The sequence below is a fragment of the Stegodyphus dumicola genome, chromosome 6, assembly GCF_044657685.1.
Source record: "Stegodyphus dumicola isolate Sdum_Otavi_A_Nest chromosome 6, ASM4465768v1".
Classification (NCBI taxonomy): Eukaryota; Metazoa; Arthropoda; class Arachnida; order Araneae; family Eresidae; genus Stegodyphus; species Stegodyphus dumicola.
This window is the reverse complement of record NC_140773.1, coordinates 53,514,489-53,533,004: the sequence shown is the minus strand read 5'-3', so window position 1 is coordinate 53,533,004 and position 18,516 is coordinate 53,514,489. Positions and strand designations below refer to the sequence as shown.

Here is an 18,516-nt window from a genome sequence, read left to right as displayed (position 1 = left end):
TACCTTCCAGTCTTACCTTTAGGGCTTGCCCACAGTCATATTTCAACATGATAATGCGCGACACGCGCATTATCATGTTGAAATATGTGGCACGCATTGTCCAAGGGTTCTTAGTCAATCGCCAGATTGAATTGCTTCCCTGGCTGGCTCGCTCTCCGGATCTTTCGCCGATAGAAAACATGTGGTCCATGGTGGGCGGACGCACTGGTCAAGGAGGCAATTAACGATGTTAATGCTCGTGATATTAATGTACAAGGATCAACAAGGAAAGCTATGACTATTATGAAAAATTATATTTGATAAATGGAAAAGTGCGAAAGGTCTGATCGAAATAAGGTTATATAAAATTTGTTAAACTTAAAATAGGTTTATGTTATTCAGACACTGACATTAACCAAATCATTACAGGTCATGGCCGTTTTCCTTTCTATTTTAAAAGGTTTAAATTACAAGAGTCTGACCTCTGTGATATCTGTAAAGAACCGGGCACTGCAGAGCATTATGTGGAAACATGTAAATATTTTACTGATATCAGGAACGAGTTTAAGAAGAATGATGTTTATAATATTTGATTTTAAAAGCCTGAAAAAATTTGCCAGGAAATTGTCGAGAGGAGTAATCATAATAAGCTTGCAAAAGGGATTTTAATCTGAATTTTGTTTTTTAGTTATTCTTTATGTGTGTTATTCTTTATGTCTGTTGAAGGTGCTGTTTCTGGCTTGCTCTGGCGCAGCCCGCTAAAACGCCATAGGGCGACGTAAAGCCCGCCAGGAGGGTCGGGCTGCGTCCCTCATATCATATCATGTGGTCCATGCTTGCTGAACGATTGGCCCAGATTACATCTCAAGCTGCCACACCAGATCAACTTTGGCAAACGTGTGGAAGTTGCTTGCTCTGTTGTCCGAGGCGTGTGGCAGCGGTGATCTCCAACACTAGCGGCTACTCTGGCTACTAATTCTGGAAGGAACCACACTTCACAGAAGTCTATAAATTTAATCATTTGATACTTGGTCAACATGTTATCTACTAAATAAATTTTGTTGTGATATCTTTTGTCTTTCTTAGTGTGCAATTTGGGTGGCCAGCAGTGTAGAGTTTTAAACTGAAATAGTTAACTAGCAAAAGTCATTAACAAATTATTTTTTATAAAATTTTACTGCTAATTTTTCATGTAAAGTATAATTTAAAAAGGATTAGTAAAAAGAAGATAAGTAACTGCATGCCTTTTATCTATAAGAAAACTGCTAAGTTAATTATGAGATTATTTTCTTTACTTTTGTTAATCTGATACTCTTATAGTGAAAATATTTCTTGTTCTGTTTTTTTTAATTTATTACTTAATAAAAATATGAAATTAAAAATTACACTTCTTTCCATCTTGCGCTCACAAATCATTATGCGAATATACATTTACAATTATTAAAGTCCGAAAAACGCATGTATGCGATGTCATCGTCATGCAATGATTTGTAGGTACTTTTTTTACCATGATATTTTCGACAACGATGTTTTTAAACTGCAAAGTTTTTGAACCGCTTTATATTCGAGCACGATATTTTGTACCACGATCATTTTAGAACTGCGATGTTTTCTCTTTGTTTTATTTTCTCCCACGACGTTTTCGCCTTGCGTTGTTCTCTTCGCTACGTTTTTACCCGCGATGTTTTCGGTTATAACGATATTTATATAAAATCAAAATATTTAAGGGGAATATTTAAAAAAAACCTTTTTTTAAATCTGAAAATTGTTCAGATTTTAAAACTGGCTCTGACCAAAGTCGGCGTAAACAAACCTAATGGCAAGAATAACTCAACGGCGCAAAATTCTAACCGCTGGAGAATCAAAGCAGCTTGACCTTCAAGCAGAATCCTCTGATTTCTCTCTCCAAACATTTGTTTCAGAATAATTTCCTTCTTTGGAAATTTATATTCTGGCAGAGAAACGAGGTTAGATAGAAAACGGAATACACATAAAAAAAATGGGTAATAAAATTAAAATGATTCTTACATGATTTTTTTCTAGCGAATACAAATACAAATGGCCCAGGTTGTGGAGCAAAGCAGTTTATGGGGCATTCCATGAATGACTGGTTTATTTAATTACCAGCCCATCCACCGGGATTCGAAATTCGGACGGAAATACAAGTGTTCAGCGACTTCATCGCTTGACCGCTGGTTGGCATACTACATGAACAAACATTCAGATTAATATAGGACCGTTATATATCTTTTGTGTATTCTAGTGAACAAATACGTAATGTAATGGTACAAAAACATTAAATGTTTTTAACAAGCTATACAGTGAATTAAATGAACTTCTATTTACTCGTAATTGAATCACATTAAAAAGAAAAAATATAATAATCTTCGGACCAGTTGTAAGGATCTTAAGTTTTACTAACGTTTATTTTATTTTAAATCTTTACTATCACTTCTTATTTTCTACTTCCGGCCAGAATTAAAAGCTTTAACTTATTTATGCAAATTTGTCTGGCGAACGCCAAGTACTTAAGTTGTGGCTTTTTGCCAAGCGAGAGAGAGGAAGGAGTTAGTCGAAGCAGGCCGCTTGCCTTAGCAGTTTTACTCGGTTGCTGGTTGCCTTCCAGGCCAGAGGTTTAATCCTCTTAATAATTTTAAACATATTGTAGTGTTAACAGTTCTCTGTACTACATACGGCTTCCTGTTAATATACGGCCAATCTTCCACGTAGGCCCTTGTTTATTATTCCAAAGTTAAGTTAAGAGTTTAGTTAATATTTTTATATTCTTAAGTTCAGACCACAAGTGGTTGGTCTCTGTATTCCGAAGTACGGAAATTATTGTAAAGAGTGAAAAATAAAGGGTTTCGTATACCCTTCCTGTGTATCTTGTCTACTTCCCACATTTATTGAACATAGCTTTAGTAAGCTCCCTGTTCCGAGTCAGGTCTTTGCATGTTCCCAAAGCAAGTAAGGCGGAACACTGAACCTGATAGTGGCGCCCGACGAAGAAGAATAACCATGGCCGAGTTTCAAGAAATACCTGTGCTGCCTGCAGAAGCGGCTCAGAATCCAGAAATGCCAGCTGCCGCCCTGGAAGGATTTGGTTACATCGTCCAGACCATGCGCGCAGCGATGAAACCAGAAGCAACATTTAATGGAAACTCACCGGTAACCAGTTTTTTGGAAAAATTGGAGGACCACTTCATGATGTATCCCGTGCACGAGTTCCAGAAAGTTACCTTAGCTACCAGCGCTTTGAGGGGCCAAGCGCTTAATTGGTTCAAATGCATAGGCAGAAAGTCTCTTGGGTCAAGCAGGAAGTCCCACCTATTTCAAGACTGCCCTAGTAAAAGCCTTCCCTGTCGTATGGGATCGTGCGAAATTAGAAACGGAACTTTTCAGCATATATCAGCAAAGAATTGAAAATCTCTCAAGCTTTATTTTAAGAAAACTTCACGTCTTCAAACTCTTGTATGGAAACCGTCCGGATCCTATAATAATTCAAGTGATTTTGCCGAGGTTACTTCCCCAAGTACAAGACTTTATTGAATTAAGGAATCCGACTACACTGGAAAATTTATTTGAGCTAGCACTCCAGTTTGAAAGTAGAAGAACGGCGGACATTGAAAGAAGACGCCAATATCAACAACGAAACCAATTTGGTGCGCCAAGACCACAGCAAAGTCAAGCACACGGCTACGGAAGCAAAGCGAATCAGTGGGCAAGGAAACCCGAGCATCCAAAACAGCCGGCGAACGTCCACAGTTCAATAGCAATCCAGAAAAAAAGTCTCAAGGCCAGTGGAAAAAGAAGGAAAGCATGGAAAGAAAAAAGGATTTAAACTAAAACGGATTTCTGCTGACGGGAGGGTGCGGAAATCCGAAGGCCAAGAAAACTCCTCTTCCTTCAAGTTAAATACAGTAATGGTGAAAAATTTGACACTTCCGAAGATTGAAGTGTTGGTGAATAACATCCCAGCCACCGCACGCCTGGATACAGGCGCGCAGTGTTCCTGTGTGGCAGAAGATTTTTTTAGGAAGTATTTTCGGAAATACCGCATATATAATTCGGATAATACGACAGTGTTAGCTGCGCAGGAAGAAAGATGTAAGTGCATAGGTAAATTACCGCTATACGTTCGTATCAAGGACGAACAAGTAAAAATTATGTTTTTTATAGTAAAGAATCTGCAAGCACATATCATCTTAGGAATAGATTTTCTTTCAGAGGCAGAAGCAACGCTGGATTTTAATGAAGCGTCCCTTAAGCTGACGATGAAACCAGTTCGAGAAGAAAAATCGGAACCGCCAATGTTAAACCTTGATCACCTGCCTAAGGAAGAGCAACAAAGAATCCGACAAGTGGTAAGTGAATTTGCTTCGTTATTTAGTGATATTCCAGGATTTACACAAGTTACTAACCATAGTATTGACACCGGAGATTCAATGCCAGTTCGCCACAAAGCATACCGGTATGATAAGAATAAAGAAAAAATTATAGAATGGCACATTAGCGATATGCTACGTAAAAAGATCATAACGCCCATCTCAAGTAGTTATGCTAGCCCGGTGGTTTTATGTAAGAAAAACAATGACTATCCATTAACACATCCAAAAAGGTGGCGTTTCGCGATTGACTATCGTAAATTAAACTCCATAACTAAATATCCGGTATATCCGTTACCTATTATTGAAGAAATTCTAAGGAACATAACGTCTACCAAATATATGACGACTTTAGACTTAACGACTGGTTATTTTCAAATAGGGGTTAGACCGGAGGACGTTAACTTCTATTTTTAAGAATTGTATGAGTTCCTTTATATCTAATCCTGCTTTCACAGGACAGAGAATATTTCCATAACTTCCAGAAGTAACGTTTAACGATTCTAAACTTCGAATGTTGACTTCGCATTCATGGTACAGTTTACGCAGTGCTTTAACATTTGAAATTTTCCCCACTGGTTCAAGAGATATAATTTATTCATATGTGAAGTGATGACAACATCTTGTCTTCCAAAACGTTCCTTCAGTATTTCTATTGCGGAATCATAATTATAGTCACTTAAAGCGAAACCGGAATTCTTGACTTAGCATAATTTCATTTTCAATCTCCTCCGAAGTTATTTTCGTTTCGATTTCTGAATAGTTCGTTGATTTTTTCAATGAACTGTTGATACCAATTTTTTCCTTTAGAGGAATATTATTTGCTAAATTCGTTTCGACTTTGGTTACTAGTTTCGTAGTTAATTGGCTTACAACGGATCGTTTCTTTTTCAAAATTTTAAGAATTTCAAGAACCTCCATTTTCGAAATATTATTCAGTCTGCCGATTTTTCTGGTTCGTAATAATCCCAGTGTGGAATGAGAAACAAGGAAGAATAATTATACAAGGAAATAAATTCCAAATATTTTTCGAAGTAAATAATCTTTGTTCTTCACTCTTGGCCATATAATTCACATTTCAATGCACAGCGTGTAATCAAATTAATCAAAATTCGTCCCTAACAACCTATCGTTTCTATAACATTACTGAAAACTGCATTCACGAAGATATTGACTCTACCAAAGATGATAAAGAAACTGAAAACTACACATGCTACGTCCGAAAGGGTTCTTGACAGACTGAATGCTGCACACAGGTCCGATGATAGGTTGATAAAATGTACTTTATCAAAAGGAAGACTTCAGAATACCGGAACTTTCCACAGAAGTTCTCGTGCCAGTGTTTACAGTATCATAGATTATAATCAATTTAAGAAAACTTTCCCTTCAAACTACTAAGAACGTTAAACACAACTCAATGCAAAGCGCATCTAAAAACCGGAGATATCTCAATACGTCAAACTTTTTACCCGGCCGTTCAGAAATGTCTATTACTTCTCGAAATTACTGGAAGGCATATGAGGGCCAAATATGGTTACAGTTACACAGAACGTCAGCTAGCTATTCAATTGCAATATCCGTTACAGTTATAGAGAAACCGGACAAAAATGTTTCCTAATGGTCGCCAGGTTTGGCGACTTTTTCACGATTTCTCGCCAAATTAGCGAGAGAGCCATTTACTCAATGTTAAACAGACTGCCCCTGTATTCTTACTTTTCCGGCAAAGCATTGTCTCTCATATTTTCATGTTATACTACGCAGAACAATACAAAAATTTCACGTATAATTGCACTAAAATCATCTATCAATTCGTAATACACTTGCTGCAATTCCACTCATATAGTCTAGGTTTCATGGAGCTGATATTTCGCTTCAGAGCATTCCAGAGACAAATATGATTCTTAACCATAAGAATCTCTGACGCAAATGAACAGGCTAGGACTCCTGAACTACACTTTGGTGGTGCAAATGAAGGTGCAAAAGCGTAGTCTCCACCTAAAACAAGCTGTCCTATTCAGGAAGTACGAATTCCCTGAAAGTGTATTAAATTATCATCCAAGAAAATATGGTAGCACTCAGCGTTGAACGTCTTTAAGGAGCATAATCAAACTTCATGTGTCCAAAGAAGAGAGTTTCACCAAATTATAGCTAAATCATAACTAACTTACCGTTGCGATTCCAAGGCCTCATTCCTCTGACTTTTCCAATGCAACAGAAACAATCACTTACCTCATCATACAATTTGGCGTCACTCTGCAGAAGTTGAATTTTGGCTTTCGCCAAAACAAATAAGTTCATCTTTTTATGTAAAATTGTGTTTTAGTAGTGTATAATGATTTCCAATAAAATTGTGTTTTAGTAGTGTATAATGATTTTAAAGTGCTATTTAACTGTACAATTATTAAAATCAATAAACACAATTTTATTAAAAACCCGAACTTACCTTAGGTTCCAGAACGCCTTTAACGCAGCTTTCTATATTCGTCTCATAAATAGTAGCTTTTGTAAGCTTTTTGTCCCAATGAGCTGCGAGCCAAATTTTTGCCAATGGACCTTTTTGGGCCAACATGAATTGAGCGTAAAACATTTTTATGCCTACAAAATGAAAATCATTTAAATAAAATAATTTTCTTAACTAACACAGAAAACATTTAATAATTAAAAACACTACACAATAGTGATTTTGCTTACTGCCTCTTTATCAATTGCTAGGAAATATAGGGAGAATCTGAATAAGTGGGCAAAACTTTAGGAGGTGATAGAAGGCAGCTAGCTATGAGAACAATATTTGTCGTAGAACGTATGGTCGGAAGAACGAAGCGGTGAGAAGTTAAAGGGTAGTTTTCCACTATCAGCTTCAAAGAATTAACATAAGAATGAGGGAGACACTTCAGAAAACATTTTATTACCAGAGCATGCTCATAGAAATTGCTCAAAAGTACCATCCGCCAGCTGCAATGCAGACTTCACACCTGCGAGATAAGGATAGACGCACATTTGCGAAGACACTAGGCATTTTCCGAATATCATCCGCAATAACGGCGATCCTGGCGACTAGATCCGTAATGGTTTCAATGGAACACTTGCAGATTAGGCTTTTCATATGTGTTAAGAGTTTGAAATATTCCTTTCTCTGAACTTTTATGGCAACGCTGCTCTCGCGCGAGTGAAGATCGTCTTGGCAACGATGGAGCGAGTTTTTACTCTCGACCTACGTAATCATTAAGAAATGATACTTCTATTCTCGGTACGAAACAATGTAACTGTAATTTCTGTAATTGTAAAACATTCTGGTTAGTTACAGCAAAACATACAGGTATATCTCCTTCTACACAGGAAGCTTTTTACATTTCTGAAATATAACATTCTTCAGGAACAGAATTATTACACTGATATATTGAGATTACATTTTCTATTTAAGAATTCAGGACCTGAACACCAGGTCTCATTTTTTTAAAAGATCTTCTACACTAACCCCTCCTGTTACAAAATTAGCTATATTTAGTTTACCACGTATGTACGACCAAGCTTTAGGATTGCTAAGAGCCTGAATCTCTTTCACACGATTGGAAACAAACTGCTTCCACTTATGATGAGGTCCTTTAATCCAGAACAATGTTATGGGAGTCTGTCCAAAAATGAAATGTAGGTGTCCCTTTTCGTTTTACAATTTGTTCTACTACTTTCGCAAGTCTGGCTACGAGCAATGCCCCCATTAGTTCAAGTTTTAGTACAGTTTCTCTAATGGGGCAACACGACTCTTCGAAGCAATTAAGTTTGCTGAGATTTTGTCAACATTTTTAACTCTTAAGTATACTGCAGTTCCGTATGGCATCGGAAAAGATGTGGATTTGAAGTTCGTTGGCATCACCTAGGCTACCGTCGAGGATAATCCTACGGACTTGTAAGTTCGTAATATCAGATAACTCAAGCTTCCATTGAGTATACTTTTGAAGAAGGTCTGCTGGAAGTTCTGCATCCCATGAACACTTCCTAAGCCACAGTTCTTGGAATAGACATTCGAGTTTCATTGTAAACGGCGTTAGAAGACCAAGCACATCGTACAATTTCCCCGCTGTTTTTAACACGACCGCTGTTTTTAACACAGTTCTTTTTGTAACACTTTCTCCTTTATTAAACTTAAGTAAATCTTTCACATAAACAGTGTTGATGCACGTGCCACGGAAGACCTAGAATCTTTTGTAGTTTGTCAGTAGGACTGGCCTCTGAATGAACGGGATGGATCTTGAACCAATTGTCTTCCCATATTTGTAACAGTCCCTTGCTGTTGAAACTCCACTTACATAAATTCATTCCTGCGTCAGCCATAATCCTTTTGGCTTCACACGACATCTGAAAGGCAGATGAGACGTTGTCGAGAGCTCCAACAAAATCGTCGACATATAGACTTCTATCGAGCATTTCCACCGCCGCGGGATGAAACTCTCGAAACTCTTCGATGTGTTCTTTAATGGTGACAGACAGGAAGAAAAGACTGGCGTTGACGCCAAACAGAACACGGCAAAATCTGAAAATCTGGATATCATAATGTTCATTTGTACCTGGGTTTTACTTGGAAACAGAAATCGGACTGCATTTCGATCCTTTTCATGCAAAGATATCTGCAAAAACGCTTTCTCGATATCTGCTAAGACGACCACCGCATTCAAACGGAAGAAGACAAGCATGTTGAATATTAGACGGTTAAGGCTAAGTCCAGCAGCATGTTGAATATCAAGTCCAGCGTATAAACAATCATTCAGAGAAAGTTCACCCTGTTCATGCGCACTGGCATCAAAAACGATTCGTTTCTAGGAACTGACGGAGGTCTCTGTAAACCGTTGAAAATGGTAGATAAAATAAGGGCTTATCACCTTCTACCTTGTCCTTTGGAACCTTTTCGATGATACGCCCAGTTTCATAATCATTCAGTATTTCTCTGTAGCCGTTATAAAGTTCTGCCTTAATGAAAGGTGAGAATGTAAAAAGTAAAAGTAAATTAGCTTCTCTTAATTGTTTTTTTGATAAAAATGGGCTTATTCGAGTTGGAGGACGAATAATCAATTCTAGTGTTCACGATAACATTAAACATCCTATTGTCCTCTCATCTAAACATCCCTTAACTTACATGATTGTAATTTTCATTTGAAATATTTGCATACAGGATACCAGACTTTGCTGTACCTAATACGGCAAAGGTATTGGCCGTTAAACGGAAGGAAGTTGTGCAGATTGGTGATACACAATTGTCTTACGTGTCCAAAGAACAAACCAGTTGTAGAGCAACAACTGATGGGCCAACTGCCTAAGGAACGCATAGAACTTTCTCCTCCATTTTCGGTTACTGGCATAGATTTTTGCGAACCCTTTTACGTGAAATTCGAAGGACAAAAAAAGGGGGTATTGAATAAGATATATGTAACAAGTTATGTATGTTTTTGTACTAAAGCAATACACCTAGACTTTGTGAGTGATTTAATATCAACAGGTGTCATTGCTAGTTTGAAAAGATATTTTTCTAGGCGAGGCAAGGCTTCTAAGATTTTCACTGACAATGGAAGAAATTTCGTTGGTTCAGATGCCGAGCTAAAAAGACTTCTAAAAATTCTGGGGACCACCTCGACTAATCCATCGCCCTGAAAATTTCGTGGTTCGTATAACCTGCAAGTCTCCCGGCAATCAACGGTAGAAAATGACGTTGGGTGCGAGGACCGACCCTATTTTATACCATATATTTGCAATGCCATTTTTAATCCCACTGCTCATTCGATTATTTCGGGTTTTCGTGCAAATTCGCTCACCGCTGTCGTTCGCGATCTAATTCATTAAGGTTATTGTTATTGAACACCGAGTCATAAAATAGAACCAATTTAGTTCAGCGAATGAAAGGTTCCGATCTGATCCCATAAAATAGCGTTTTTACTCACCTCTAGTCTGCGTCTGATGGTGGTGGTGGTTGGGGGGGTGCATACAGCAAAATTCAGTTTTTCATCATATTTATAGAAAATAAATAATATAGCACACAGCACCAATGTGCCATTAAAGATTTATTAATCACTGTTTTTATTACAATAAATATGAAAAGTTTAATCGTACTTATTTTATTTTTGCCACAAAGTCAATTTTATAAATCAAAATAAAATAATAATACCAATAAATCTGACATGTACATAATAAAACTATTTCGGTATTTTTCTGACAATACATTAATAAAATATATTTAAAAACTTTTCAAGTAATGCACTAAAAATATAAAAAGAAAGACTTTTTAATCCTCCGACCGCGAGGACGAAATTCATAAAAAAAGGAGAGCTGGATTTAAATGAAATCCGGAACCGAAAGTGGAATCACAAATTGACGGAAATATAGTAGTTCCAACATTTATTCGTTGTTATTCGTTCTATTCGGGTTTTTTTTTTTTTTTTTATGTGTGAAAAATTGCTTTCAGATCATTACATATTTAAAAAAAAAAACAGTGTCGCCATCTGTTATTCAAGAGGTAAGTGAAAACATAACAACTATATGTTAACAAGAAAAGCACGCTTTCTTTTTACCTGAATCACACGACCTATGATTTTAAATTTTATATACACCAGTGAACATTTCCAACTCAGGAAGAATGTTCAAAACTTCCCCCCTCTCCCGAAGTGATAGCGAAGTTAATGCTAAAAGACGAAATGAACAAATATTATAATATTGCGGACACTTTACATGGAAAGTAAGTCTCATTTCATTGTAATTTTACTCTTATTTTCTTACTTTGTATTTTTCTTATGTTATAATTTAATTTTAATTTATAGCTTATACGAGGGCCATCCAGGAAGTAGATTACGTTTCCGTCTGTGTCCGCTAGGGGCGGGGCTAGCGCGGCCATCTTGGGGTCAGAGCGTTGCGCAGCTCAGTCTGCATCTAGCCGTGCTAGTGAGAGGTTCGTGCTGTGCTCCGTTCAGATACTGTGACGGTTTGAAATGTCTGCGTTAATTGAAAATCCCGCGAGCTGCGAGGTGCGCTCAGTAATAAGGTTTCTGACTGCAAAAAACTGTAAACCGATAGAAATCTATCGGCAGCTTCGTGAAGTGTATGGGGACAACATTATCACTGAAGGTGGAGTGCGTCAGTGGGTCATAAGATTTCAAAATGGCCGAACCAATGTTCACGACGAAGATCGAAGTGGGAGACCCAGCATAGTGACCGCCGAACTTCTCGAAAAAGTCGATGCTAAAGTCCGTGAAAATCGAAATTTCACAATAACGGAACTTTCTTTGAGTTTTCCACAAATTTCGCGAAGTTTGTTGCACGAAATCATCAGCGAAAAGCTTGGTTACCACAAGTTTTGTGCAAGATGGATTCCAAAAATCTTGACAGAGGACCACAAAAATCAGCGAATGGCTGCAGCGTTGAACTTTTTGGACGCTTACCATAAGGATGGTGACTCTTTACTCGATCGCATCGTTACTGGTGACGAAACATGGGTGAAACATGTGAACCGTGAAACGAAATTGCAATCAATGCAGTGGGGGCACACAAGTTCTCCCCAAAAACCCAAGAAATGCATGCAAACAATGTCGGCAAGGAAGATGATGGCGACTGTTTTTTGGGACAGAAAAGGTGTAATTTTGGTGGACTTCCTGGAAAGAGGCACTACAATAAACTCTCAAAGGTATTGCCAAACTCTCCAAAAACTCAGAAGAGCAATTCAAAACAAGCGCAGAGGAATGTTGAGCTCTAAGATCTTGTTGATTCACGACAACGCCCGGCCCCACACGGCAAATGTCACTCGTAAAGTTCTTGAATCTTTTAAGTGGGAGTTGTTTCCTCATCCGCCGTACAGTCCCGACCTGGCACCGAGCGACTTCCACCTATTCCCAGCAATGAAGAAGTGGCTGGCTATGCAGCGTTTTGATGACGACGCACAGCTGCAAGAAGAGGTAACGAAGTGGTTGAAGGCGCAGGCGGCCGAATTTTTCGACGAAGGAATTTCCAAGCTCGTACATCGCTACGAAAAATGCCTTAATTTGTATGGTGACTATGTAGAAAAGTAGTATTTGAGTGTGGCTTTCATCTGTATATAATAAAATTTGTTTCCTATACTTTGTTTATTTTTTTATTCCAAAACGTAATCTACTTTCTGGATAGCCCTCGTATAAATTATAATTTATTTTTCGTTTTAATTTTAATTAAAACAGATCTATTTTATTTACTTTGGAAAACAACAGAAGAAATTTTAAAACAAATATTTAATTAATTTTAATCGATGTTTAGCATTACAGATCACGTGACATTCGATACTTTCTGTAAATTATTTTGACTTGCGAAACCCTTAGAACAGTTTAAATGGAGCTCCAGGTTTGCATCTTTGATTTACGCGTCACACATGCAAATACGTTTTTTCAAAATACAAAGAAACAACACACAACTTTACAATAGTATATACTGTATTCAAATTTTTGCATAGTTTCAAATTACAAGCTAACATCTTATATGCAGAATACTTAGTATTTTAAAGACGTCTAAAGTAATTTTAAAGTTCGTCAAATATATCTTAATAAAAAAGCACTCACTTCATATTTATTAAAAGTAAATGGCCTTTTATGATAAGAAAGAAAAACTTATTGACTTTATTGAAGATAAAAAAATTCATTCATACATTATCATTGACGACGATTTCAATACTATTTTATAACTATTGATTCTCTTCTCTGGTTAAACGCAGAAGGGGGAGAATCGAAGCATTTTTCTTCCAATTATGTATCAAGCAAACCAGATTACAAAATTGCAATATAAATGAATATATCTCTAAAATTTAAGATACTATAATGAATAGATATTCTATGAATACAGAGTTATAAAAAAGTGCAAATAGGCTCCTCCCTCCAGTGACCGAACGGTAAGCTCGTTAAAGGTAGGTTCGAATGGCTTTATGCATCTTAGCTAGAATCCCGGTCGTTCTAATTGCAGAGGTAGAGAAATTTTTTACTTTCTACAATCTAAACATTGCATTGCTATAATGGAAATCAGCCTACTTATTACCATTAAATACTTCTACAGTAATTGAATTTTTCCTCTTAAAAAGATCTCATATAACTATATGACTGAAATGTTTTAACACTGCATCTGATCAGAATTCAGTTTTCCTTCATATTGAACCGCCTTCTTTTTTATTATTAATCTATAAAAGCACTGACTTACCCAACTGGAAAAAGTTTCACGCATATAGACAAGTTCGCCATCAAAGGAAATCCGAAATTACCAATGTTCGTTCAGGAATTTAATGATGAAATTGGAAATCTAATGAAAGCTATTAATGATGCGATTAGTGTTTTCCGTAAATAAATACGCACAGAAAACTACCATCCTGTATCGAGCAAAATATAAAAAATGCGCAACCAAATACGTAAACACTATCAAAGTGCACATAATCAAGTTATGAAAAAATAACACAATTTCTTAAAGAAAGAAATCAAACGTGAAATCTACGATTTTAAAAATCATGAAGTGGACCAGCTTTTTGAACATTCTGAACATTGTCCTACTGGAAGATAATTAACTCCCTGTCATTTCACGTATATTTTGAAAAAATACACAAATGAAGGCAAAATTAATACACTTGCAGATGTTCTAGAAGCAACATTCCAACATAATCCAACGCATTACACAAATAACTTAATTACACACATTAAGAAAACAGTTCGCAACTATCTATGCATTTCTTCATAGACAAATTTTCCCTTTGTTATCCCCACATTCTTTTATAGAGAACATATAAGGGAATTTAAAATTCGTAAAATTAGTGGGCAGGATAAAATAAAAATCTAGCTTTAAAAGACATACCACTAAAAGGAATCACTGGCATTATAAAATATATAACGCCTTTCACAAACTCTGTTATCTTCCCAGTTGTTAGAAATATGCATTTACTTTTCCAAGCAAACTGTAAACAGCTTGTTTCCCCAAAACTATCAACCACAATTAGCTTACTCAGTTTGCTCTCTAAAGTTGTAGAGGAAGTCATACGCCATTATATTCAAACTACTATTATTTCTCCCTCCCTCCTTCCGCACGAGCAATTAGGATTTAAGATAAAACCTAACATTACACCACAACTCAGCGTCGTAAAAGCTATTACTGAAGGCTTCAATCGCACATTGCACATTATAAATTAATCAAACTTAATTTTCCAGAAAATATCATTTGAATCATCCTTCTTTCTCTCCATAAGAGATAATTCATTCACTGTCCGAATTGGAAATGTATATTCATTGTAAAGGGATAATAAAGCAGATGTACACCCAAGGTCCAATTTTAAGCCTTTTATTCAACGTTTTAAATATTTTAGATGGATTCGAAACTGCCCCCTGGAAGAAAAGACCCACGCCATGCGCATTCTTAACCTATGTATACAGGCCACGTCTTCTATCCCAGCATGATTAACCGCAAAACACCAGGTTCTTACCACAGTTTAAAAGAAGTGAAAAAGAGAGGGAAATGGAAATCAGTTCTTAAAATACTAAACTAAATAAATATTTACAGTTCTGTAAAACGCTAATTTTATTGCTTTTCCTGACGCAACAAATGACCTCTTGTATGTAACAGCGGTTTGCACCCATGACTTATATGAAAGGATGGAATAAACAGCTGCAGATTGAAGTGTTATTTCATTGAAACACATGTGGCATTCATTCATTGCCTCCGCTTATTTATGAGATCTGACTTTTGACCTAAACCTGAAAATCTTTTCTGAACAGAATATTCAGTCTCCACTGGTCTTTATATATACACTGATAATTTAAAAAAGCAATTCAACTGCACGTTTAGAATTCCTGCAGTTGAATTTATTAATAGAAGAGAACTGAAGCTTCTATTTCGTTATTTATTATTAATAGAATAGATGTTCCAGATAAAATGTCATGTTTTGAATTTAGTAACATGCAGTAAAAAATCTCACAATCACATCATCAGATTAAAATTAAACGCCTACGTAAAATACACAGAGGATTAAGAACACGTGTAGCAATGATAGCGAATATGTTATAATATACTAGTAAAGCCGAATTCTCTAACGAATTGAATACTGCTTTAAATTCAAATGAACAAGCAACGTATCTGTGACCTATCTAACGTTTATTTTCTTGTTTTATAATCCTAATTATCACTCTTGAATTGAATAATTTTTTTGGTCATAGTTGAGCGTATGTAGAAAACTAAACTTTTTTAATAGTTCAATGTTAATGTTAACTGGACGAGTACACGAAGAGCAATAAAACGTTTTGATTGCTCGATGATCTCTTTCACATTGTTTTTCGGTTACTCCTCTATTTTCAAAAACATTACTTGTAAACACAAACATTGATCAACTGAACTTAGCCAGTTTTTTTTTTCCTTCTCTTTGTGATCATATTAACCAAGATCCTGATAATGTTGCTAATGCAGTAAATAATAAGTAACCAGTAAATAAGTAGGTAATTACGGCTCACCTCATAATATCTCAAAATTAACACCAAAACAATTCTCAGAGTGCAAATCATAAAATTATATCATAATAATAAGGCTTAGAACAAGCTACTAATTGCATTATTGGAACTTAAAAAAAATCACAGTTTTAAATATATAAAATTAGCATCTTAGCTGTTCTCCTAAGTATTAAAACTTAGGGAAATTCTATTTTAAATTGATTTACAAATTGTCATTTTCAGCTTCCAAACAAAGAATAAATTAAACATTTTGACATGTTCCAGCTTTTTCAATTACTCAGTTAGTATTTTTGCGTTTTAACAGTGAATAAACACGCCGAGAGAGCAAAAAATTCAGCTTTTTACAACTCCAAGCAGTAACAATTTTCACAGGTAAGATATTTCAATGCTTTCATGAATTTACATTCCAAATATTAAACACTACAGCGAATACAAAAGGAAAAACATACGGCCACATTTAACATCGTGTAAATGTGAATATTCATCAAGCAGTGTGTAAAATCAGGTATTAAATGTGACTGTGTCTTCACACACATTTTTTTCTTTACGCTTTATCTTATATAAGACTGCTTTCTGACTTTATTGAATTGTTGCAGTTTCACAGTTGGCGATCTTGGAATAAGAAAAACAAGAAGATTCTCACGCCGGCGATCTTGGAATAAGAAAAACAAGAAGATTCTCACGCGAAAACTGACAGTCTTCGGGAGCTTTTTTTGCGCTGCGTCGCAACGCTATTTCAAAAGCTTTTTTTGCGCTGCGTCGCAACGCTATTTCAAAAGACCTTCAAATTAACTAATTCCCTTTATAATGCATGAATTAGGCTACTGAGCTATTTTTATGTGATTCTGATGTAAACTATATTAATACTTAATTTGATATTCTAAGTTTCATGTTCTTTGGTTGATCTCATCTTGAAATATTTTTGCATTTTTATATTAAGAAAATCGAAAGTAAGGGAAAAAGCTTTCGTTTATTAAAACACTTTTAAACACAATAAAAGTAAAATTAATAATTAATGTATATATTACTGGGTGGATAACTTATTAATATACCATATTTTTTGTTTGATGTACAAAACTTAATTAAAAATATTAATGCTGCTTAAATATTTGGCTGAATCTTGATGTTAAATTCTATAATGTCCACAATAGATTGCATAAACTTAAATAAGAAAAAATTATGCTTAATATCACTTGGGGTTGGGAAATGAAACTTGCACAATTTTAACTTTCATAATGATACTTTAAAACAAGTTTGATAATGATACTTAATTAGTTTGATATTTAAGATTTAATAATGACACTGATATGTAACGCACAAATTAATTTAATTTTCACAGTTTAATTTTATTATTGAAAAACAACTTCACTTATAAAGACTAAAATTTCAAAAACCTAGTTTCGGTAATCTTGCGGGAAACCGGGAAATATGATGAAAAACCAGAAGCGTTTGCAGCTATGGTTTTAAGTAATTACTTTAGAACGCCCAATTTTTAATAAATGGTAATTTCTTGTATAGTACCACAGATCTTGCGAGTCTAAATTCAGTTTAAATTGTAAAAACAGCTCAAGTAGAACCTTAGATACAGACAGAAAATCTCCAGACGAAACATGGCAACTGAAGATATTTGACAAAATTTCTCGCCAATATTTTTTTTCGGAAGTTTCGAAAAAATGCAAGAAGAGAAGAAGAGATCAAAACGATTTTCGACACAGCGAATTTCTTTAATCTTCTAGAAGAGTAAGCAACACCGTATAAATACACCTTCGAAAGACAGTTGCTTCAGTTCTGAGAGATTTCAGATAGAATTCGGTTGAAAAAGTTAGAATATACGAGTAGATATATATATTATTAGACTGGATATATATATTTATATACGTTTGGTACGGCCTATTATAACCAAAATATGAGATGCACATCTACATGTTATAGCAGTCCTATATAAAAAATTTCAACGTTCTGAGGCTACTCGTTTTTGAGTTATGCGAGATACGTACGTACGTTCGTACAGACGGCACGAAAAATTCTCTTCAGAATTAATATTTAAAGCAGTTTTATAAATTTTTTGGAGGAAAAGAATCTTTTATTCTGTCCTTAAGTACAGATATCACGCAAAAACATCGTTAAATTGCATTTGAAAGCCGTCAAAATGGATATTTTCGTTGAAATATGCTGCCTGAAACTTTTCGCGATTACAATACTTCCTTTTTACTTCGTACAAGGAAGTAAAAAATGATATCTTAAATAATCGTAACTTAAATTCTAAGTTATTTAAAAAATATAGTTTACTGAAAATAATTAAGCAAATTTAGTCTAAAGAGTATTAATTATGCATATTTAGTCTAAAGAGAAGTTTAAAAACTATAGTTTAACGTACTGAAAATAATTAAAGCTATTATTAATTATGCGTATTTAGTCTAAAGAGAAAAAATTGTATTATCTTCTGGTTTTCAGGAAATGATAAATGATTTAAACTTTAGAAAAGTACAAGGAATACAAAATTTTAAAGAAGAAAAATATATTAAGTTATTTTTCTGCATAAATCAATATAAACACAAGGACATAATAACGACATTTTCACAATTGCTGCAAAAAGGTGTAATTTTGCGAACATTTAGGCGTCTTTAAGACGTCGTGATACGATGCTTTCACAACCACAGTATCACTTGCGAAAGACGCAA

General features: G+C 35.4%; 1 protein-coding gene across 2 annotated transcripts in view; it reads right to left on the bottom strand.

Annotated features, from left to right (window-relative positions):
• The window catches only part of LOC118205184 (double-strand-break repair protein rad21 homolog), a 94,097-nt gene that overhangs the window by 55,609 nt on the left and 19,972 nt on the right, over window positions 1–18,516 (bottom strand). For both annotated transcript variants that reach the window (XM_035377622.2, XM_085818322.1), the window contains exon 2: window positions 6,808–6,959. In XM_035377622.2, the coding sequence (XP_035233513.1) occupies window positions 6,808–6,951 (144 nt within the window). In that variant the 5' untranslated portion in view covers window positions 6,952–6,959. The remainder of the gene's footprint in view (window positions 1–6,807; window positions 6,960–18,516) is intronic.